Source organism: Python bivittatus, unplaced genomic scaffold, assembly GCF_059951505.1.
Source record: "Python bivittatus isolate LINGU-HERP-01145 unplaced genomic scaffold, Pbiv_v1 ctg000700_np1212, whole genome shotgun sequence".
NCBI lineage: Eukaryota > Metazoa > Chordata > Lepidosauria > Squamata > Pythonidae > Python > Python bivittatus.
The window spans coordinates 91,117,696-91,142,602 of record NW_028277098.1 but is presented as its reverse complement, the minus strand read 5'-3'; the positions used below and the strand labels follow the sequence as shown (position 1 = coordinate 91,142,602).

Sequence of the window (24,907 nt, the reverse complement as noted above, 5' to 3'; positions counted from 1 at the left end):
TCATCCAGTCAAAATGATACATACGCACAAAAGTCCAACAGAAAACAAGGGAACAGAGAAGGCTGAAACAGTGCATTTGATAGAATGAATCCTAGTAAAGTCTCATTTAAGACAAGCTCTACATCTGATAATTTCATGGGGACACATCCATGTACTTTCCTTGGCATTGATTCAGAAATGACTTGCCCTTCATCTTCTTCCAGGGTGGTTTTACAACTTCCTAGCCCAACCTGCAATCTGCTACTTTCTGGAGATCTCCCATCCAAGTACTACCAGTCGTGCTTTCATTCTGAGTCCATATAAGATTGACATGGTGCTTTTTGTATGGGTGGATAACCCTATCGTCCATGTCAATATATTTGGTATTTGAATAGCTACAAGAATCCATGTGGTAAAATAATGCTGTGGACAGTTGCAGCTACTTAAAAGACCTGGCTGCTTTAATGTGCTGCACTCTGCATTAATTGTGTTACTGCTGCTTTGCATTCTGCATCAGAAGCACTTCATAACTGAATTTGAAGCTGTGTATCTGTGTTTCCTGTAAGACTGTCTAAATTCTAACAAGCATGTTACGCCAGTGACTTGCTTCATGTTGACCATTAGTGGTTATATTCCCCATTTTAAAGCTGCAGTGACTTGGTTCAGTAAACAACAGGCATGGGAATCATACTGCTGCATCGTTCCCATATATCATGTGACTGCTCATGCATAAACAGGAACATTTTTGTTGTTGTTTGCAGTTCAGCAAGTGAGAAGAATCTTCAAGTATTGAGGTGTAGCCAGACTGGCTAGGTCACGATGAACTTTTACTATATATTATTAAATGGCTTGGAAGTCATCCTAGTGCAATTATTGATTGCTGGCACAAATGTTAGAGGAGAGATGTTAATCCTTAGATTATTGGGACCCAACTCTTAATATTGCAAATAAAGTCATATATACTTTGAATCAGGCATCGTGAAGTCAAAGACCAAAAGGCATTGTTGGTGGGATTAAATATAGGTATTGCTCCTCCCTCCCCAGATGTTATATCCACAGCAGCATATAATGTTAAAGTAACAGAATAATAATAATTGTAAAAAATCAGTTAGATCCAGACTATGTACTGTTTCAAGTTAATTCTTGCTAACATGGTCTATGATTTCAGCAGGACTAAAGAAGCCTTTCCCAAGCTCCTTTAGTTGGTGCTATCTGTAATGTTTGCCATTCTCAGCATCATGGCCATTGGCTATTCTAGCTGGAATTTTGGAGTCCAACATATCTGGAGGACATCCAGTTGCTAAGGTTGCATTGAAAGATACCCAAAACACATTAAAAGCTTTAATAGTTTACATGTGTGTCTGTGTGTGTGCACCTTTGAGTCAGTCTTGACTCCTGGCAACTGCTTGGACAAGTCCCTGCAGTTTTCTTGGCAACATTTTTGGAAGTGGTTTGCCATTGCTTTCTTCCTGGGGCTGAGAGAGAGGGACTGGCCCAAGGTCACCCAGTTGGTTTTGTGCCTAAGATGGGACTAGAACTCACAGTGATCAGGTTTCTAGCCCAATGCCTTTAACCACTACACCAAACTGACTCGCAGTTTGATGTGTTTGATGTGCTTTACGTGCCTATTCCTAAATAGGTTAAGGGAACCTTTGGGAAAGATCATAGCAAAATAATTTTTTATGGTTACTTATAATTATTTTTCCATCTTTTCTCCATCTTGAGTGATGATAATGTCGCTCATAGTACTCCTTATGAACCTTTGGTGCATTATCTCATACTCTCATGCTGCCTTCTTGTCTCTTCAGCTTCTCAACTTAATGGCTGAAATGTGGTGGTGGGGAGATTTAGGTAAAACATAGTGACAGAGCAAAGAGTACCCACTGAGTTTCATTTCAAAATAGGGGTTTGAATTCAGGCTTCCACAATAGTGGCTTGATATTGTTATTGTTAAACCCCTCTGGCTGTCACTGGAATATAGTGGCTAGTTATAGCACTTGGTCTGATAAATGCTTTTTGCAAAACCACAGTCATATTGGCAGATGTTGCAAAAGATATTTGAGGATTAGGAACTTATTTACATGTGTCACTTGTTGTTGGAATTTTTCCATGCAATTATCCTCTCTTGTATATTTGCAATTTAATTAAGAAAATGCCATGTGAAAATACACTTCAGCAGCAATCTCCATGCTAATCATGGTCATAATTTTGAGTTTGGTCATGATCACTGAAATTTTGCAAGAGAGGGTATGTGATTACTTCCTGTTGATACTTCATGTTAATGAGCAAAAAAGGTTGGTTTGACTAGAGAAGATGCAGACTCTGTAAACAGGTTCTCAGAAATCAACCCACCCATGTGGCTGTTTTTGGTTTAAGTAATCAAACAAGAAGGTCAAGTGGGGATTTGTTGATAATGTATCTGTAATTTCCCAGAGTTAATTGTTAATTGGGTGGCACAGGAAGTGTAAATGAGATCAGATACAACTTCAAGCCCAAGCAAACACACAGAGTGAATAAAGTATACAGTGTAGCCACAAATGGTTGATTAATTATTGGGAGATTTATGAAAGCACTCAACAGTAATCAGGATCTCTCTTCTCCCTTCTTAGCTTTCAAGTCAGAGACCCAAACAGATATGGTGGTAGCCATGTAAGCATTCCGTGCATGCCTCACTCCCATTTAAATAAAATCCAACTGTATTGTGCTAGTGATTCTGATGATAGGAGTTGACAGTCTCAAAGGAGTATGGTGTTGGTAAGGGCTTTATTCATGGCCATCATTATAGCAAACCTTTGTGTCAGTAAAATGATTTTGGAAGCATTCAATTGTATCTCACTTTTATTTTTAATTAATGTATTTATGGAGAGAGGGTATCAGTGGTACCATCAGCATGAAGTCAATGGTGATCTACCCCTATGATTTAGCTACCATACCGTTGGCTCATTTTGTTAGAGTTGGCTCAGGATATATGTTGGGAAATTAGATTCAGGGGATTTAGGAGGAAGAAGAATGAATAAATCAGTGTGGGAGAGCGCTTGACTAGGACTTGGAAGATCCAGATTCAGGTTCCAACTTAATCATAGAGCTCATAGACTACAGTAGTCACTTACTTCTAAGTCCAACCTTACAGGACTAATGAAGCACTGCTTTCCATAAGCTCCCAAAATTAAGGCTTTCACCTACACTTCTGAATGCCATTGATCTAAGGAAAGGTATGTATTATTATTTTTTTTTAATGTTGTAATAATAACTTTTAGCAGCTAACAAAAAATGGATAATTAACTGATCACCACAGAATCAGTGTGGTATAGTGGTTAAGGTGTTAGACCAGCATTAGGAGATTCGGGTTGTAGTCCATCCTTAGCTACAGAAGCTCTCAGTCCAACCTATTGTAAGGAAGCATGGAACTAGTCTTAAATAAAATATGTAGCAGCTGTTATGAAAACATGTATTTAGCCCTTTCAAGATTGATGTCAGCTTTTCAAGGTAGGCTAAGTCAGGAAGCAGACCCCATAGGAACTACTGTACCTCCAGTTTATTGTTATATGGTATAACAGATCTCACTCAAGGCACAAATGACCAGGCTCAAATTATCATAGTTTGGACTCATTATGCAAAGACCTGGCTCTCTGGAGAAGGCTCTAATGCTGGGAAAGGTGGAAGGAAAAAAGAAGAGGACAACCAGCAGCAAAGTGGATGGATCCAATTATAGTGGTGATGGGTGCACTGTTGGAAGATTTGAACCAGGTTGGGGCCAAATTATCATGTATCTATCTGGTCACTAGGAGTCAGCAGCAAATTGATGGTGCATAATCAATCAATAATAACAGAATCTTGGAAGCCTGATAAAGTTTCTCTTTCCTTCCTCTTATACCCAAGAGAATCAAGGTGAGCCAACCTTTGAATTTTGTCCTCCCTTCCTCCTCCCTTTCAGGACTAAGCTGATACTTTTGTAATGGCTGCTGCACATTTTCTTCAAGGCTATCTCTGTACTTCTCTATACCTCCTCATAGGGTTGTGTGGGGGGAGAAATTGGGGGAGGAGAATGTATGCCACCTTGAGTTCTGAAGGAAAGGTGGGATATAAATCGAAGGGAGGAAGGGAGGGCACCTTTACAACTTAGACAACTGCTATTCACAGCTGACTGCACAGGTCTGTGCATGCCCAGTGCTTTGCTCACAGTTTTGGTGAATGTGTTGTCTGTGCAGAGAACCAGGGATGATCTTCAAAGTAGCTGCATAAAGACAGGGCTGCTTTAACACTTTGAGGGAAGCCCAGGTCCTCCAAGTAATGTGCTTTGTGGAGACCTTCTTTCAAAGTGAGTGTTCTCCATTGCTGCCCTCTCCCCCTCCAAATCGTTCCTACCCTGTTGGTTTTTAAGAAGGTGATTAAAACTTGCCTTTTCCGGCAGATCTTGAGAGTTGGGCTTGAACTGATCATATTTATTATTGTGTTTAAAATTTGAGTGAATGGGAGAAGAGGGGAAGAATTGAGGGTCAGACCATATTTTCACCTACTTTGAATTTCTAAGGAAAATTTTAATATCGATTTGCAGTAGCAGTCAAGACTATCTTAATAACTAGGAGAAGAGCATTGTCCTAATGGCCTGAGAGTCTAGCACTGACCTATGTTGTATCTACTGAACATCTTTTGGCACTGTTGTACAGCACATGCTGGTTGTTGTATTGGCCCATTTTCTAGGGTTGCACAATACATTGCACATAAACTAACTCAAGGCTTGTTCTCACAAACAAAACAATGCCTCAGTTTGGTCTCAAGAAGTGAGGATTCATGGAAGATTCTTTTGAAGAAAATAAGAAAATTCTGAGAGGTGTACATTGATCACCATGACTGCAACCTTTATCATGCTAGATTGCTGTGATTTCAACCTTTAAGCCAGATGTCAAAAACTGTGGCTTGGGGGATCCAGTGCAGCCTCTGTATTCCCCCAGATTTGAGTGCGTACCGGCAAGTCCCACAATACTAATACCGCTCTCTCTTTTGTCCTGCCATCTAATATGTATATGGGTGTATTTAATTTTTAGATTTATTTTAAGCCTGAGAATTAGTTGACATGAGGGGATAGGGAACAGAGTAAGCATGTTTGCATGTTAACTTCTAACAGTTAGATAATGATATTATTATTACATTTGCTTCCCCCCCCTTCACTTTTAAAATAGTTTGATGTGGTCCTGTACTTTTTTATGTGCAGCCCTCAGTTTTCCATTCTAACACCAGCACAACGCTCAGCCTAACAAAAATGGTATTCCTTTGAGTTAATATTAGGAATAAGAAAACTCATCACAGACTTCACTCTGGCTCACACTCCAGGAAGGCAGCTTCATTTAGAGGTCATGGGTGGGTATAAGAAGCTGGCTGTTAGGTGAAGTGGATCAGACTTCAGGCCACAGTGCAAAACAGACAAAGGCCAAGGGAGTCGAAAGCAGATGTATAATCTGCAGTTAAGACTCAAGGTAATAACAAGCAGGGCTAGAACACAAGCTGAGGTAGGAAATCCACAAACAAGGGAACAATTGTTGAGATTAAGTGCCAGTCACTTAGAAAGCCACCTTCTTGTATTTTTGCCAGATGAATCAGTAGTGCTGATGAGACAGAGAGAAAGGCTTCCCTTGAAGGTCTTCCAAACTGGGCAGACTCACAAAGAAGAATGCATTTTTTCAAATTGCCCGATCTTGAGTTCTGTAGATTTTACTGGTCACTTCCAGCCTTTGAATGGTGATATAATGCAGTAGGTGGTAAAACTGTCCTTAATAGCAAGTTCCTGATAATTGATCACAAGCAATATCCTTGGCTAAAATATTCTGAACCAGTTCCATCTCTTTTTTAAAAGCTAGTAAGCTAAGCCAATGTTTGTGGATTCTTGACTATTCTCAAAGGGCAAAACTTGGGCAATCATTTATTGATTGACTTGAAATAATCCAGAGGTTGTGAGACATAAGATTTTTTAACTTCTAGAACTGTTTTCTTCTCTCTTTTTCATAGTTGATCCATGACCAATTTGGTTGGCACTTCTATCCAGTTTAGTTTGTTAAGAGCAGAATTCAGTGGTAGAGTACTTCTTTGCAAAGGGAAAATCTTGGGTTCAATTCAGGTACGAGGATAAATCTCAGATCTGTGTAAGACCCTGGAATGCCTCTCCCAATTAGATTAAACAACATTCAGCTTCACAGACCAACAGTCTGACCTGATATAAGGCAGCTTCCATTGTCAATTTAACTCTAGGATATTCATTTATTTTTCCTTGGAACAGTTGTTAGGCCATTTCACTTTGAATATGTGTTTGCATAATACACAGCCCATTTAATCTTCAAAGGGTTTAATAATGAATTCTTCCAGCCGAGCCCATACAGAGGTACTGCTGCCTTAGCAGATGAGAAAGTTGGCAAAAGGTTGATAAAGAGGTTTCCCATGGGTGCCTCTGAGTGATGCAGTCAGGGGCAGATGGTAGATTTTCTTGGAGCGGTTAGTGTTGAGCTGAGTAAAGAACATTGAGCTGAGGAAGGGAGGAACATAAATGTTAATGAAAACATTTTCTCAGGTCTAAAATGTCTTTCCACTTTGTACTATTTGCATCCGTCATATTCAGGCAGATAGTTGCCTCATTTTAATAAATTGGCTTATTTAAAGTTGTTTTAGTGTCTTGTGCATCAAGTTGCATCCTTGTAAAGTCTTATTTTCAGGTTGAATTTGACATTTGGTCTGTGTAGCTTTCTTGGCAACAGTAGGGAAGTAGTTTGCAACTGCCTTTCTGAGGATTTTTAATTCCCGTTCTAGTCAACAGCCTTCATATTCTCTGCATGTCACCCATCCAGTACTAAGTAGACACAGGCCCCGCTTAGCTTCTTAGTCCAGATAGAAACAATTGACCAGTTGCTGCCACCTGCTGTGAACTCTTTAACTAGACTGAAACTGCAACTTCGACAGTAATTTCAACTTTAAGGCCAGATATCCTGAAAATAATACCTATGAACATATTCTTAGTGAATTGCATCAGGATTCTTTTAGGGCTGCCTATAATCTTGCTCACCTTCCTTGAACTTGAGGACAGCTAGTGTAATAATCATTTATAGGGATAAATGCAATTCCATTCCTTCATTTGTCATGCCTTTTCTATATAGGGCAACCTATTCATGTTCAGAGGGGTGGGAATGGGGAACTAGACTTTATTGAGCAGTCTGGGAATCATCTATGTATTTTGTTGCAGTTGTGGTGATAGTGGATCATAACTTTCAGAAATGTAGATATATTTTCTGTTTTTATTGTAAGCTACCCAGTCAGTTGAATTGAGTGGCTCTATACATTTGATAAAATAAAAAGTATCAGAATTCTACTCTGAAGTAGAGTTGACTTAGGGAAAGGGCAGAAGTTGACAACTGTATTAGAGGTAGTCCCCAGTTTAAGAACGAGTTCTGTTCCCAAGGTCTGTGCTTAAGTCAAGTTTGTATGTAAGCCGGAACAGTATTACTGTGTAATTAACTTGAATCATTGTGTGTTTAACTCGAATCATTGTGTATTTAACTTGAATTTTGCTATAGTAGGCTCTGTTCTTAACTATGGGTCATCCTTAAACTGGGCATTCTTAACTCAGGAACTACCTGTATTTTCTTGATTCATCAAGAAATTATGTGTTAGCTAAATTTCATAAAACAAAGAAATGCAACAGTTTGTGTTTTGATTTCCAAAGATACATTTTTCTTGCTGGAATCAGTAGTTTACTGGTGTTTTCTCTGCTTTCTTTGTGACCATTTGCCTTTTCTTGATCCTAACCTCTACATAAGTAAAATGATTGTTATCTGAGTGCTTTCATCTTAATGGCTATAGACTTTAAAGAATTAAAACAAGTCAATAAAGAACTAAAATGCGTGAAATCAAAGCATAAGCTTGAATACTTAAGTACAGGGGCTATTAGAGTACAGGAAATAATATCTGTCCACTCAGTTACTAACCGTGGTCCAGGGTTGGAAGCATAGCATTCAGCTCCTTAGTTTATAACCTAGAATTGTCCGAATGATGTAGAATGCAGAAGAGATCTGTGCGAGTAATTTTAGAATAGAATTATGAAGTTGGAAGGGTGCTAAATAGTTGCACTGTGTATAAATTTAGATTATACTCTCGGGAGATTTTGTTAACATAGTTTTTAACTGTTAAATTGGTATTAATGGTTGAATTTTATGATTGTTAATTTGTGTTCTAATTATGCACACCTCCCAGAGTCACATGCAGGTGAGATGGGTGGCCATACTTTGGAAGAGAATCAATCAATTCTCTTCAAAACTCAATCTCTCTAACAGTATCATTTTCTTGTATGTTTTTAATGCTTTCTCCTGATGCACTTCAAACAGTACAATTAGACCATAATGTAGCTAGAAAATTGCGCAGACAAGGGGTTTGAGGGTGGGAAGATGCCCAGACGATGTCCAGTTGGTGTCTGTGACATGTAGCTACATTCCAGCGTTGGTCATAGTGCCTGGGTGCTGGCATAGGAAGAAAGCTGTATCATCTCAGTGACAAAACATTGTGGTGAGTTTGGGAAAATGTGATCAAGTACAACTCAGACAAAGAACATCTGGATTACCCCCAGAACAAATGACTAACAGGCAGCTATGTTGTATAAAATGGATTGCTTTGAAAAGCCCAAGATGAGACTTCCCTGAATGTGTGCTTCATGTATAAAAGAGAGCACATGTTGACCATCTTATTTTGCTGGAATATGGAGGTGCCTGTCAATTGAAAGCTGTTTCTGCTGCCCTTTATATGAAGTACTTAAAAAAAACAAAAAGTGAGAATAGGGAACACTTAGTCAAAGTTTCCAATAAGGAAGATTTAGTGGACAAAGTGGAAGCTGGGTAGAAAGTGGGTAGAAAGTGATCCCATTGGAATTCTTAATGTGATGGGAAACAAGCTGAGCATAACCAAATTCATGTTTTCGGCTTCAAGAACCCACTTTTTAATAAACTCAGAGGAACAGTAAGCAGAATTCCATGACAGGAGAAGCTCATGGGGAAAGAAGCCCAAGCTGGGTAGGAGTTCTGTGCAAAAAGATTAATGAAAGACTGGAACAGGACAAATAAAGGAGTTGGAAAGAAGAACAGGTTATCATGGAGAAGCACATATGGGTAGTCCAGATTTGTACAGGTGATACTATGAAAATTAAAGCTTAGAGAGACTGAGGTTGGTGACCAATGGTAAGACTAACCAAAAAGTTTTTTTCTAAATAAGTAAATGGAAGAGAAAAGAAAAGGAACAGCATGCCATTTATTAAATGAAAATGGAAAAGAACTAGAACATTAAAAAAGACTGAGTTTTACTTAAATCCTATAAAACTCAGTCTTCTCCAAAAAGTGGACCTGTGTTCTGCCTGGCAATTAGGAAGAAGCAGGATTCAAGCTTGAGCTTGACATCCTTGTAGAATACTTAGTGACCATGAGTGAGTTCAGAACTCCAGGATTTCATTCTAAGATGTTGAAGGAACTTGCTAACAGTCTGGTTGAAACTTTTCTCATTATCTTTGAGAAATCCTAATGAATGAAGAAAGTTCTAGGGAATTATTGTCTGTCTTCTAAAAGGAGAACTCAAGGAACTACAGACCAGTCAGTCTGATATCAGTACCTCAGAATATTCTAGGTAAGATCATAAAGTAATGGATCTGAAAATTCCTTGAAAAAGTGCCCCATGACATTCTGGTTGGCCAGTTAGTTAAAAGTTGAGAATCCCTTTCTGCAATTAAAAGCCTGGGTAGAAATATTTTAAAAATAAAATTGTATTGTATTGCATTTTGTTGTTAACCATTGGGAGTAGGAATGATTCCACAGCAGTCAAGTTTAATAAATAATAATTAATAATAATTGTGTTCAAATCTGGAATACTCAAAAGGAATAGAGATGGTTATTGTGGAAAGAATAATCAGTTATTGCAATGCAGCAGAATTGATATATACTATATTCAAGGAAGGTTGTTGGCAAATAACACAGAGCAGTCTTTTACAAACAAGTACCATGTAAATGTGTTGGACTCCAAACCTACCATCTCCAGAAATTTTTGTACTAACTAGGGTGACATGCTGTTGTCCATCATGTTGGAGGGCACCAAGTTGGGTAAAGGTGACATAGAATAATGGGGGCGGGGGGGGGGAGAATCATTAAAGATTGGCAACTGGAATGTGTTGGCATGGACCACATCCTGTGGCCTATTTTACTTTGGCTAAATAAATTTAGGTTTTGATGAGAGAATTCATTGCTCATAATAAGCATTTTTCTGGATAACTATCCTGTGTAGAAGGTAGGAAGTAGAGAACCACATAGAGAACTTCAGATGAATCAAAAATATTAAAATCAACATGACCTTCAGGTTTACCACTATTCAGTTCTGACTCAAGTAGTATAAGATCATGGGAAGCAACGGACAATGTTATATGAATCACACAATTCATACAGCTAGTTGTAGCCCCCTTACTAAATGAAAGTAGCATTAACTATGTCTGTTTTTGTACTTTCCTTACATCAGTGCACTGTCTAGCCAACCACCCTTGATTGCCTCACTTGTGCCTCAGCAGTGATTTTTGTAAAAAAAAAAAAAAAACTCCGGCAAAACACAGGTTTGCCTAAATCACTAAGCCATTCTTACTCACAAGTACCTGGAGTTACCAGTGAGCTGGATGAAGCTGACAGTCTAAAACTCATTTCAGACTTTTCCTGATGATAGGGCTGTTCAGCCTCCTACTGATGGGTCTGAGGTCCATCTTAATGTTCAGTTTGAGCATGGGGATGTTGATAAATGCATCCCTGAATGTGGAGTAGCATCTGTGCCCAGGAGTGCTTTTCCTCAACTCTGATTGATGCTTATAACCATATTAGATCAATTCAAACACGTATCTAGTTGAGCATCATGGTTTTTAACAGTGGCCTGCTAGTTATTGATGGAAATGTTTGTAGATTCTTTTCTCACTGTATAACCATTATTTTCTATTGGTGTTGCAGTTGTTTGTATTCCGATAATAATAATAGCAACAACAAAAATAATAATAAATATTGATGCATTCACAAGGAAAATTAACACAATTATCACCTCCTGTTCCTCGACAACTATATGGAAAGCCATATTGTCTCTGTTGTCTCAGCAGGTGGCAGCACCTGGTTGATCTTATCTGAGCTCAAAAGATTAGCAGGATCAGGCCTGATTAGCCCTTGGATAGAAAACATCCAGGGAATACAAGATTACCCTGGGTAGTCCCAGAACAAAGAAATGGCAAACCCTTTCCTTACTGTTGCCAAGAAAATTCCATGGACATGTCCATGAAGTCATCAGAAGCGGAGTTCAGATTGAGGGAAATGATAATTGGGGTAATGCATTGCCATCATGATTAGTAGTTAGTATGAAGGTTAGTTCTCACACAGTCAGAAAAGGGGGGGGGGGACAACAATAACAGATCGAATGGTTGCAAAAACAAAGGACAGATGGAGGCAAGCTGGCTTGCCCAAAACAGGGGCCAAGTGGTCAGTTACCTAGGGCAAAAAGGAGGATAGGCAAGAGAGTTTGAATACTGTTTCTGTATATAGAGCTTGTTTTGAGTCACAGCAATTGCTGAAATTCTTTGGTTATTGTTTCTATTATTTCCTCAGTACATATGACGTATCTGTCATCTGACAGCAATTGAGAGACAAATTTATGGAGAAGACATAAGGGTGCTTATGGAGTGATACCACACTTTAAAGCCATCTGTGTTAATGGCCATGGTTTATATATCTTCTAGAAGCAAATTCCATAGTAACCATGGGTTGTGTGAAGAAATATTTCTTGGCAAAAAGCGTGAAGTGGTGTGTCCCCTGCCCCCTTTTTTTCCAGTATGTGTTTTCACTTCCCAGTCTAGTCTACAGCCTTGGGATTTCCTATAGCCTCCTCTCCAAGTACTAACCAGGGCTGACCCTGCTTAGCTTTGTTGAGATGAGCCACAACTAGTTATGTGCCATCATCTGTTGTGATTCTTCCTCATATTAGTGTTCTCCCAATGTTAATAAAGCAAGAATTTCCAGAATTCCTTTGCATTGTGTCTGCTGGTCTAAGGAAAAAGTCTAGGTGGAAAGACTGGTATATCCTATATGCTGTTCCAGAAACTGCAGTAAGAGTTGATATTAACAACTTTCTAAGATGGACCCATTTCTTCTACCACCACATGGGAATAATAATACTCTAAAGTCCACAGGAGACCCAGAGATGATCAATAATGTGTATCTGGTTTCTCATCCCCTATATTGTATTTTGTATTATACTGTATACTATGTTTTTTTTTAGGTTGTCTGAGTTTGTGAATCTTATGTTCAGAGTGGATTGGATTAGTTTCTCATTCTTATACAATAGAGCACAAGAGCGCACAGATCCTTCCCAACATATGGCATGTCCACCTATTTTGAATAACCAGCAGACACCCACTCTTAATGTTACTTCTGCAAAGGTTTAAAATGTATTGTTAGTAGAAATGTCCTCCTATCCTAAGGATACATTTTCTTCTCTACCAGACATTTTTTTTGGTTAATACATAGATAATAATTCTGCCATAGGATACTTTATGGGTCATTGAAAAATCACTGGTACCAATAAATTGCTTTTCTTTTTGTAGTGGAACATGACAAGGAGTTCTATCACCAGCGCAGTCATCGTCGGGAGTTCCGATTTGACCTCTCCAGAATCCCTGAGGGTGAAGCAGTGACTGCAGCTGAGTTTCGAATTTACAAGGACTACATTAGAGAACGGTTTGATAATGAAACATTCCAAATCAGTGTCTACCAGGTCCTCCAAGAACATCCAGGAAGGTGAGAGACTAAATGGAGAAAGGACCTCATTTGAGTTGGTGCTGAAAACTCAAGAGCCAGTAAAATGAAATATAATTCAGTAGTATCTGTAACACTTCACATACAGGTAGTCCTCAACTTACAAGCATTTGTTTAGCAACCGTTCAAAGTTACGACGCACTGAAAAAATTATTTACAACTAGCCCTTGTACTTACAAGTGTTGCAGCGTCCCTGCAGTCACATGATCAAAATTCAGGCACATGGTGACCAGCATGTATTTATGACGGTTGCAGCATCCTGGGGTCATGTGATTGCCATTTGCGATCTTCCCAGTGAGCTTCCACAAGCAAAATCAATTAGAAAATGCGCGATTCACTTAACAACCATGTGATTTGTTTAACTATTAAATGATTCACTTAACAATCAGGGTGATTTGCTTAATGACCACCGCAAAAAATGTAGAATTGGGTGTGGTCACATGATGCTTTCTTTAATGACTGCACTGCTTAATGACAAATTTTCCAGACCTTATTGTGGTCATAAGTCAAGGACTGCCTGTATGTATGCTTCTTGTTTAGTATCTCCTCATCTAAAGACTCAGGGCTGAATGTGTGAAGTGATCTTCTGAAACTTCCTTTGTTGAGATGACATGAAAACTGTCTTTAGCACTTGACCTCCAGAGGCTGTTTCTGTTCAACTTAATTATCCCCTTAAAATGCAACTATACTTGTGTATTCAATGTATTTAGCTTTGAGGTAAGAATCAAGGATTGAGGTGTAAACCTTTGAAGAGCAGTTGGTTTAATTAATGTAGAACTTACTTATGAAACAGGTAGTAAGATTGGTGGTTCTGTTGCTTCAACTGCACTGAATTCCCCCATGGCTGGCCAAACAGGACTCATTTTGCTAAAAGTCTCTCAGAATAGTCAGTGTTGCAGAATATGTTCCCATCTGAGTCTTGTGCAGGGCCCTTATATTACTTGAGGCTGGCTTAATATGGTAGACTCCAGCAGTGGAACTTAGAAAATCTGATAGATTTAAATGACAGGAAGACAAATTCCAATTGAAAGTTAGAGGATAGTAACAGAGCAATGGATACTGAATAGTGGAATCAATTATCCAGATAGGTGTTGGACTCCCTTTCACTGGAGGTGTTCAGGCAGAGATCTGTCAAGTGTGCTTCATTGTGTATCCCACACTGAGGAGGCTGAAGTCAATGGCCCCTTATGATTTTATGATTCTCTGTTTACTTGAAGTGTTGCAATGCCTGTAAGAGATTTTAATAATAATGTGGTTGGTGGCATGTAAAATATGGATGGAAACTTTAGCTATTTGTTGTGTCTGTTCTGTAACCAGGTCAGGTTTTCGTATCAGTTACTTATATCAGAGCCAGTAAGCAATCTGAAATTCATTCAAACAAAGGGTCTAGCTGTAAGCAGACTCTAAAGCCAGGCCAAAGGTCAACATCAGTGTATCAGTAATAAAGATGCTCAACTGAAATTAGAAGAGAAGCTTTTACAGAGTTCCCACTGATGAGTAAACCTTTACTCATATGCAGTTCTGTTTCTCAAGAGAGCATTCCTTTGCCTAGCTATTACCTTATTTTCTGTTGTCCATCATCCCATTGATTCTGTCCCAACAAGAGAACTCTATCATTCTCAGGAAGCAAAGATGAAGGATCTCCTTGAAGGAAATAGGAGCCCCCATTCCACTTAGGAGGTCATAGTGAAAGTTGCTACTGTATCTCAGGAGCTTTTAATCTTTCTCCAAAGAGGAATCCTTTGGTGTAAGAGAAAACCACACTGCCCAAACCTTGCCACTGTTTACTTCCAAACAAGACATAATGTCTTCTTCTGTTAATCAGTATAATTTTTTTTGAGTTTCTATTTATTAATTGGCATACCTTTGTGATTTTACTTTGTGTTATATGTGTCACATTTATGTCTGCTGAATAAATAATAAATCAAGTCGAATTTTGGTGTTAAAATAGAGGAGATGAAGCAAACAAATTACTTAGTTTGGAACGACTTCCATAAACATGGATGCTCTTCTTCTAAGACTGCTAATCCATTATTGTTGCTGAGTATATTATGAGATACCAGGATAGAAAAGTTCCAAATAAGTGTGGGAAAGAAGATTCCCTTTGATCTCTCTTCCTGAGGGGGTTCCCCTCCAGGCCTGCTGCGTGCACAGGAATCTAAGTAACTGCAGAAAAACAGATGCACTGTTTTTCCCAGGCTGACTCATGGCCTGAAATAAGCCATGTCATGCATTCATTTCATCAAGGGAATTGAAATGAAAAAAAGGGGAGAGGTGGTTTTTTTATTTCTCTCCTGCATAAGGTTAATCCAAGCAGTACTTTTCAAGAAGTGTCTGTTTCCCCCATTCCCCAAAAAGAAAACCTTCATGAACTATGGTTTGTGGGTAATAGAAGATGGTTGAATCAGGCAAGTCAAGTCAAGTCACACTCTGGAAATTCCACATCAGATCTCAACATTTAAGTCTGAGTGTAGTACTTTCTCATCCATGCTTCCTGTTAGTACTCCTTGGTGAGTATTTGGTTATGATTGAAAGCTCGCCAATGAATTTCAGTGACAGAGACCTGGCTGATGAGCAATGGAGTCTTCTTGACACAAGCTGGCAGAGAAGTCACAAAGCATTCTCTAAGTTGGCTCTGTCAAAGGGAAGAGGACAGTTGGGTGCCCTGATTTTCAAAGGGTCACCCAAGGAATATGGAAGAGTGTCCTATATCAGTTTGGATTATATATCAATTAGCTGGATACTGACTGCTTTGTCTGGCAGCAGAATTCATGCAGATGCCTTTCCTGTTATCAGATACCCGCAGATAATTTACAGAAGAGGCCAGATGGCATTGGGGTAAGAGTGGGGGTTCTACCTTTGTCACTAACTACTGTTCCACTCTTAAATCTGAGGGTGCAAAGGAGCAGAGAGATGATCTTGGAGAAGGTTTGCAGCAACCGTTAATAGAATATAACCTTAGCCCAGAAGGACAAAGAAGCATGAGAAAGGAACTCAAGATTGCCCCATCTTGATTGTCTTAATATAAGAGGGAGGGAGGGGACAATGCTGCCAGGCTTTCAAGATTCTGTTACTATAATAAAGTAGAGTTCTAATATTTCTTGTCATGTCTGTTTCTTAACCTGGCCTACCGTGAAAGGCTGACATGGGGATCCTTGCAAGCTTGTGTATTTATTTTAAGAATATATAGGACACTTTTGTTCCATCTGCAGTGTAAAATATTCTCAAAACAGTAAATCTTCAGAAATACTCTAGCAGCCAACAAGAGTTTTAGCAGGGACATGAAATGATCAGAAACAGTCAACATGTTTCCTTGACAAGTGACTGGCTGATGTACCATAACCAGTCTTTCTTTATAAGGTACAGCTGTACCTGGGTCCCCCACATGGTACCCACAGACCATGGGGCTCCCAAGGCTTCACATGCCACTGATTTTTCTAAAATATTCTTTTAATTTAAAAAGATAGAGAAAAAGAAAGAAATGATAGCACACTGTAAAGCAGAATGCCAGCCTGAAGCACAATTTAATTTCCAGGAATGTTTCTGGGCCCCACATATATACTACAATTATTATAAAGTAATCAGCAACCATGGCAGGCATTTTATAGGAATGTCCATAATCACTTTCAGCATTTCAAATGTGTCCACAAGCCTCAAGGATTGATTCTTGTCCTAAGATCTACTTTTTAATAAGTCAGGATTGCAGTTCAAGAGTTTGCCGTTGTCCTTCAGATTACCTGAGTGTACATTCTACAGTGTACATAAGTCTCTGCAGTACACTAGGATTCCTTTGTAAGTGTGCAAGAAGTCGCTGTCAGATGCACAAAACATTCTCTGAAGGTCAAAAGTGTGCAGTTCATTGGGGGTAGATAGGGATGGGACTGTATTGGGGAAAGCGCTTTTTAAATTGTTCAAGTGTTTTCAACTTGTTCAGATTTGCTGACACCATTACATTATCTGGGTGGTTAAATATCTACAAAAAGATCTTTCAACTAGGGACTGAGAACATTTTCTTCCTTCTCAGTTTCTTTAAAAAAAAATCTGGTTGGCTGTTGTAGCAGGATGAATGTCACAAACATAACAAAAACCTCTCAGAGGCTCCCACCTTCCACCTCTACCCACATTCTGGGTTGCCTGGGTATAAAAGGCAGATAGTTAAATTACCACCCCCTATTCCTGATCTAAGCTGCACATGTCCAGAGGACCTGACTAGATGGCAACAGAGAGGCACAGAAAAGCATCTCTCTCTGCTGCCATCTTGTGATTGTCCAGAATCTTTTGCCCAGATGTGGTAGCCTTAGAGATGCCCTCTCATCCACCTGGAACCTGAATTAAGCAGAACAGGAGACCCTCCCTCCCCAAGTTTAAAATAAACAACTCTCTTTTCATCAGGCCCAACTAGCACATGGTGCCAGTAACCTCTAAATGGAGTACCACACTTGCAACAATACAGAGGGTCAGAAAGAAGACTAAAGATAAAATAGGTAGCCGAACAAAGCAGCACTGAAAAGTAATAAAAATACATCCTGATGTTTGTACTTTCCCTGCCAAATTTATCTTACAGATTCCAGTTCTCCCAGGGCTTTGGAGCAGAGGGCCTGAGTCCCATTCAGAAGATCTTTTAGCTGCTCTTAGAGATTGCAGCCCACCCCAGACAGAGAGGGAAAGGAGTCAAACTGCCGTTTTCAGTCCAAATTCCCCCAAGCTCACTGCTTTTCATTGGCAGAGGACAGTGGGCTTTTAGTGTTATAAAATATTTAGAGTAGTCATCCAGCCTGCAGCACTCAACAATGATTACACTAGTTGAAAATTCTGGGAATTAATGTCTTGGTAGTTGGAGGCTGCTCAGGGTATGGAAAGCTGGTCTGGTTGTTAGTATGATCCAGAACAGCTCTTACATTTTTTTTTTAATATATTGCCTTATAACACAGCTGTAATTTGCTTTTATTTGTTTTAAAGAGGCCATCTGACTATCATTATTATATTATTATAACCTGTCCAAAAAAGCAAATTAAGCTGAAATAATCATTCCCCCAAGATTGAGGTCAGGTGTACTTTAGCAGCTATAGCAGCAAGTGAAGCTACCCTAGCAGCCTCTTTCTTTTGGCCTTCTAATCAAACAGTTTATTTCCTGCCAAACTGAGCAATGCACTGAGGTATCATCAGAATGGAATAAGGAATATACTACAGTTCTTTTCTTCCTTGCCTGTTAAAATCTCAGAAGCTGTTAGAAGATGAATGGGTATCTAAAAATGCCTTCTGTTGTTGGGTTTGATTTGTTAAGGCATAAAGATGTTTTCAGAATTGGTCCTTAGTTCAGGTCCACATGACCTCCATTTTTATGGTGGACATAAGGTTCCATCCTTCTCATTCTAAATGTTCATAATTTATTGAGCATTTTTAAAAATATTCAATAGGACATTATTGTGCCTTTCTTCCACACATAGCCTACTCCAATATTCTGCAAATTCCTAATGAGTCCTGTGTACTTTGTACTACAGTTAGAAAACTGAGTGCTTAGATGGGTTTCAGGTGGCCCAGCATGAAACTCTGATGGGCTTGATGAGAGAAAAGCTTTATTCTTCCATTATTTTGGTCCCCCAGGATGTTAGAGGATCCTGCTCTTAGATTCCATGCTCAGCTCATTTTTTAAAGATGCCTTTAATTAAAAATCACATGTAAAAGCACCATGCTGCAGAGCCAAGCCCAAGTCTCTAGCCCCAATTTAAAGTCTGTACTTTCAAGAGTGCTTCCTGACTCTGCATGTACTGTACCATGGAGGCACTCTTGTAAAATAAATGATAAAGAGTTTGCAACCCAATATTCCACTTTCCAGAATAAGAGAAGGTCAGTAGAAGTGGTAAGGATCATGCAAGAAAGCTAGAGGGGGTGAATGGGAGTATTCTCACTTGTTTGCCTTCTGGTAAATCACATTTAGAATGGCTGGTAATTTCTGAAAATACCCATAACATGCTTTCAGAACTTACCAGCACATAAAGCTTGAAAGCCTCTGTTCTACCAGATGGCTCAGGATTGGCATGCCACCCACAAAACCTTGATGATAATTGCCTCATTAGTTTTCATTTAAAAGACTGAAATGAGATCTTACCAGCCAATTTAAGAAAACTCAGTTGAATTTAGTAACAGTTCATCCAGACTTAGTCTCAAATGGGTAAATTGTTGATCACAGCTGAATTCACTTAATATATTCCTATTGTTGAAAAAGCAAGAGAAGGTGCTTACCTTCACGTTGCATATTCTCCTTCATCTGGTCTTGAGGCAGTCCCAGATGTGGGACTTGAGCCTTACTGTAGAAGGTCCAAACTTTGCTCTGGGTAGGCAAGGAACTCAAGTGTGTAACTGCACAGATCACAGGGAAGCAACCTAGATACTGCTATCTCAAGCCTTGTGATCTTCTTTCTTGATCTTTGTGTTCAGTCTTCACGTTGCTCTAGTCCTTTGTTGAATGTTAAACTCCACTCCTCTGCCTTGTTTGTTTCTTTTTTTTCATTAGCATGTTTTTCTGCTTGGTGCTTCTTTTATCTATAGAAGCCTGTACTATCATTCTACTGATAGTAGTAGTAGTTCAAGAATTTATAAAGAGCCCTAAGATTTTCATAATCACACAGATGGTCTTATCTTTGCCTTAGTTGGAACCAACACAAAGTAATTAGTTACGTAAGTATCTATGCAAAAGTGTTCACAATATGTTTGGCAAGATGATGCATGCAAGTCAGCAAAATGAGCTCGTAAATGAAGCTGGTATGTTTGCATTTCCAGTTATCGAGCTTGCACAAACAATGGCACCTTCCAAGTGGCCTATATTAAGTATAAATGAATTGTATCAGGATCATACAATGGGGGGGAATTAAGGACCCCAGTGGGCTCTAGAATAGCAGATGGGTCACTGCAGTTCAAAAAATGAGTAGGAACAAAGACAAAGAAGTGGTGAAAACAGATATATTTATATTTACACACACGATTAAGGCAATCCCTCCCAATATTTAATAATTTCTTATCACATCAAAATTACAATTTGGTGGCAATTTTTGGAGTAGCTCTGCAGCCCACTCTCAGAGCTTGATGGAAAGGGCTACATTCAGCTTGAGGCTGTAGGTAGCACACCCCTGATTTATATGAAAAGCTTACCCAACAGTTGTACCTGGCTAGACTTGACCTTTGAAACAGAGTGGATGGGCTTCTATGCCACAGGGTACATGTAAGGCCTTGTCTGGGGCGTTGAGGTGGGGGCTGTTGCTCCAAGGCTCACTTAAAGAAAGAACCCATTCAAAGTATAGTTCATTATTTGAAATGGTGGGATGACATCCTAATTCAAAGCAATAAACGTATAACCCAGTACAGTGGTACCTCGGGATACGAACTTAATCCGTTCCGTGACTCTGGGCGTATCCCGAGTTGGTCGTAACCCGAAGGAAATTTCCCCATAGGGTTCAATGTAAATCCGGTTAATCCGTTCCGCCCTCCGAATTTGGTCGCACCCCGAGGCAAATTTCCCCATAGGGTTCAATGTAAATCCGGTTAATCCGTTCCGCCCTCCGCCCGAATTTGGTCGCAACCCGAGGCAATTTCCCATAAGGTTCAATGTAATTACCGTTAATCCGTTCTGGCGTCCACGGACCACGCGTTGGGCGGGAAAGCGGCCGGGTGCGGCGTGGTGCGGCGCGAAAACGGCCGGGTGTGGCGCGGTGCGGCGCGAAAACGGCCCGGCGCGGCGCGAAAATGGCCCGGTGCGAAAACGGCCTGGCACGGCGTGGCGCGAAAACGGCCCGGCGCGGTGCGGTGTGAAAACAGCCCGGCGCGGCGCGAAAACGGCCGCGGACCACGCGGCAGGGCCGGAAAAACAGCCGCGGACCACGTGGCACGGGCGGAAAAATGGCCGCGGACCACGTGGCACAGGCAGAAAATGGCCGCAGACCATGTGGCACGGGCGGAAAATGGCCACGGACCACGTGTCACGGTGGAAAATGGCCGCCAATCTGGTTCGTACCCCGAGGCGGAGTTCGCAAACCGAGGTAAATTTTTGGGGCCGGAGCTGGTCGTAACCCGAAAAATTCGCAAGCAGAGGCGTTCGTATCCCGAGGTATCACTGTATTTATTTTAGGAGTTGGGGGATTTGGCCAATGGCTTCAATGGGCAAAATATGACAGAATATATATAGAGAGAGTAGCATAATCACAGGCAAAGACAGAGAAAATTCCACCCATGGTGGCTTTAGAATCTTAGTCAATATTCCCCTGAACCTGGGAAAAGAAAGTTAGTTGCCAGTGAGGCTGACCTCCCTCAGACTCCTTCTCCATGCTGTAGAGAATGTCTCCATAGAAGAGAACCTGGACCGCCTAATTGGGCTTCAGCCTGCCTCAGTTGCACCAAGGTGGTAAGATGGACTAAAGCAATGGTAGGGTAGGCTGGTATGGTAGACTAAAGCAATAATGTACTAAAGACCAGGAGAAGGTCAAAATATGACTGATGGATAAAAGTACCAAGAGTCAGGACAAGAACTACCCAAGAACAACTAGAACCCCTCCCTAAATTGTCTTATAAAATAGTAACATATATTCCATGAGACGTTTGCTGAAAACCAGCTGGTGAGAGTCCAGCACTTTTAGCTTGTAAATCAGAAGCCCTGTTTGTAAGCTGGCAGAAGTGTGTAAAGTGTGTGAGGGCATGCATGTAGAGTAGAATAGAACTTCTCTGTTCTATACCTTGCAATTTTTGTGTTGTATTGTTTTTTCCCCTGATACTTTCCCTGCTATCTTTTCCATAGTGGAAAATATTTCTGGAATAAAAAAAAACCCAAGACAATATTTGGTATCTGTTTACTAATTTGGACAACCTCTCTGCTTCCACTAGTTGATCAGCAACATGTACTTCTAATGAGTTGTGCTAGAATTGAGAAAGGTACTAAAGGGACAACTGTGTTCAAGCTTTGATTCCATAAACATATGCAATTGTTGTACTGTGCACTGATGTCTTCTGTGGTGATTGTGTCCACTGGCGACAAAGATCCTGAGAGGGGAGGAATTAAGTGGAGGGTGTTCTCTATTTTCACTGTTCAATGAAATCTTCTAGAGTGAAAATACTCTCCATCTACCTGCATGGTACATCCTACAAGGTTTTAGTGGAACCTTTATCATAAGCAACTGCCTTAAGTAGAACTGCTACTCAAGACAACTTGAAAGCTTCTGCTGTAGAAGAAGGTGATCACCAGAGCGTATGCTGAAATAATAGCTTTAGCAGCTCCTAAATGGGATTCAATAAGTTATTTATTTTCTACTTTTAGTTTGCTTGGGTACCGAGGGCTACAGTGGATGAGCTGAGATCTTCCATTTCTGTTCTTTGGGTCTTGGATTTTTAAAAACATGATTGTAATTAAGGTTTAAGTGATAATGTTTGTCCTTGTTCCAGTCTAAAAAGAGCAGAAAAGTACGCTGCAAATACTTTGTGGGAAACTGTCAGGTTTTAGAGGCACTATCAGCAGGTGCTCCGGGGATTACAAAGGATGTTGGAACCAACAAGCTGTGGATTGCTTTGCACTCTGGATGTTTGCCTATCATTAGCTCTCCATTTTTCAAGTTCTGGCAGGAAATGAAATAGGTTTCCGGAAAATGTTGAATTAAAAAAGAATTGCCATTGCCCTAGATTAATAGAATTTTTATTTTTATTTTTGGGTGGTGCCTTCAAGTCACTCATGACTCCTGATGACTGCCTGGACTAGTTTGGTGCCTAAGGCAGGACTAGAACTCATGGCCTCCTGGTTTCTAGCCAAAGTTAGCTGAACTGAAAATATTGGGGGATCGTCTAAGAATCAGTAAATTGTTCGTAGTGTGATTAAAATATTTAAATGTTACATTTAAACAAATTAAATGTTTCATTTGAGTTCATTTTAGTTAGAATGCTTGCACGTAATTTTAGATATAAGACTCCCAAAGTGTTTATTTCTATGAGGTTATTTAGATTTTAGGGAGGGTATAAAAGCACTAAAATGATTAAATACTAATTTCAGCAGGTCCAAATAATTGAATATATAAACATCTCTGCCCTTGACCAAACATTGATTAGGATTTTAATTTTGATCTTATTGGGTTGGTTTACTAAGGAGAACCATGTCTTAATTGGAACAAAGATGGTGATAAATGCAGCCTGCTTGTTACCATTTGGCTATTCCCACTATTATTTATTTATTTCTAACATTTTTGTGCCATTTTATTCCCAATGGCTCATAGCAGAGTACACAAAAAAACCAACATGACAATAATAAACAATGGTGGCACCGACAAACTGGGATAGATACCTAAATCCAGCATTGCCTAAATGCTCTCTCCAAGTTAGGTTTTTACTTCTTTACCGAAACTCACTAGCAAGGAGACAGTTCTTATATTTGAGGACAAACTCTTTCATTGATAAACCCCTGCTACAGAGTCTGCCAGTGGAAGTCTTGGAGACAGGATGCTCAGCTGGGCCTCTCTCCTAGATCTTTCTAGATAAGCAGATTCATTTTGGAGTTGATGGTCTTGGAGATAACCAGGCCCTGATCCATGGAGAAATTTAATATATGGGTGGGTGGATTTTTGGGAAGTTTGGGATTACATGTCCTGTGGCAGGGTTCTTCAATCTCAGCAACTTTAAGATGGGTGGACTTCAACTCCCAGAATTTCCCAGCCAGCATGGCTGGTTGGGGAATTCTGGGAGTTGATGTCCACCCATCGTAAAGCTGCTGAGGTTGAGAGACCCTGTCCTATGGAATATGATGGTACTTGCATGTGTGCGGGCAGGGGAAAGGAGAAATGATCAAGATAGAAATGCTCCATAATAAGGCTCATACTTTTCTTAAAACCCACCCATTTTTAATAAATTGATATCCCTCCTCCTTCCGCTGTGTACGCATGATCAGTATTGGAGGGGCTTGAAGCCATAAAAACCACATGTATATGAGCTGAAGATTACATGTCCACGTACTAGTACAACTAGCCAAACATTGTTTACACTGATTTGTAATCCTGTAATCCTGCTTGCAAAAAAGCAATACATGATGATGATGATGATGAACAGACTCTGGTTCAGATTACTAGGTATTTACAGTTTGCTTTACTTGCTCTCACTTTTGCAAGAAAGGAAGCAGAAGTGAAAGGGTCATTCACGGACATCCTGAGGTCCATCCATCTCTCCTTACTTTTTTGTGATAACAGCAAACAGTGTTAATGTTATAATTAACACTGGATATATTTTTTGAAAAGCCTTTTCTGTGAAAAAAAAACATGTATAGGTGGAAAAGTAGGGTATCACTGCTTCCATTTTAGAGATATCATTTACTGGGAATTGAGACAAAGTTTCCTCCATTATGGTTCCACCTCCTTGAAATTTGTATTTTTAAGCAAAATTCAATATATTACACCACATATTGTGATCTAAACATGCTTGTTCTTTAAAATACAAGTTTAGATATAAGAGGATGTCTTAATTTTCTGAGAGAATTCTACAATTCTGAAAGGTTTTCTCTCCCATTTTCCTTTTATTTTGTGTCTCTAGAGATTCAGATTTGTTCTTACTTGACACTCGGACGATTTGGGCTGAAGAAGAAGGTTGGCTAGTATTTGATATTACAGCAACTAGTAATCACTGGGTGGTAAATCCACAGCACAATCTTGGCTTGCAGCTGTCAGTGGAGAGTATAGATGGTAAGTATCCGAAATTAATACTTTTGGCAAATCTTTTACAATTTGTGTTTGGGATAGCGACCAGTAGTATTTAGAGATGGTGTCACTTTCATGTGTCCCCCTGTAGAGAGGACAGTCCTTTATTCAAAGGCATCCTCTGTTGTAAGGCTGTCCAACCTATATCTGGGTGAGGAGTCATAAAAAGGAAGACAAGGTCCTTGATTAGTTATTGTCTGCTTCACTGATTTAGCTTCAGGTTATTCTTCTTCATCTCTCCCAAAACGATTTTCAAGCCCTGGTTTAGAATTTCCATTGGCTCCCCAAAGTTTATTGATGTGGGTGTTATGTGAACCTGGATGTCATCTTTGCTAAAACCTCTGGATCCAGGGGTACTTTCTTGTTTTGTTT

General features: G+C 39.8%; 1 protein-coding gene across 2 annotated transcripts in view; it reads left to right on the top strand.

Moving 5' to 3' along the window:
- Window positions 1–24,907, top strand: part of BMP7 (bone morphogenetic protein 7) — a 92,849-nt gene that overhangs the window by 53,513 nt on the left and 14,429 nt on the right. For both annotated transcript variants that reach the window (XM_088153856.1, XM_007433611.3), the window contains exons 2-3: window positions 12,614–12,806; window positions 24,372–24,520. In XM_088153856.1, coding sequence (XP_088009982.1) covers window positions 12,614–12,806; window positions 24,372–24,520 — 342 coding nt within the window. The remainder of the gene's footprint in view (window positions 1–12,613; window positions 12,807–24,371; window positions 24,521–24,907) is intronic.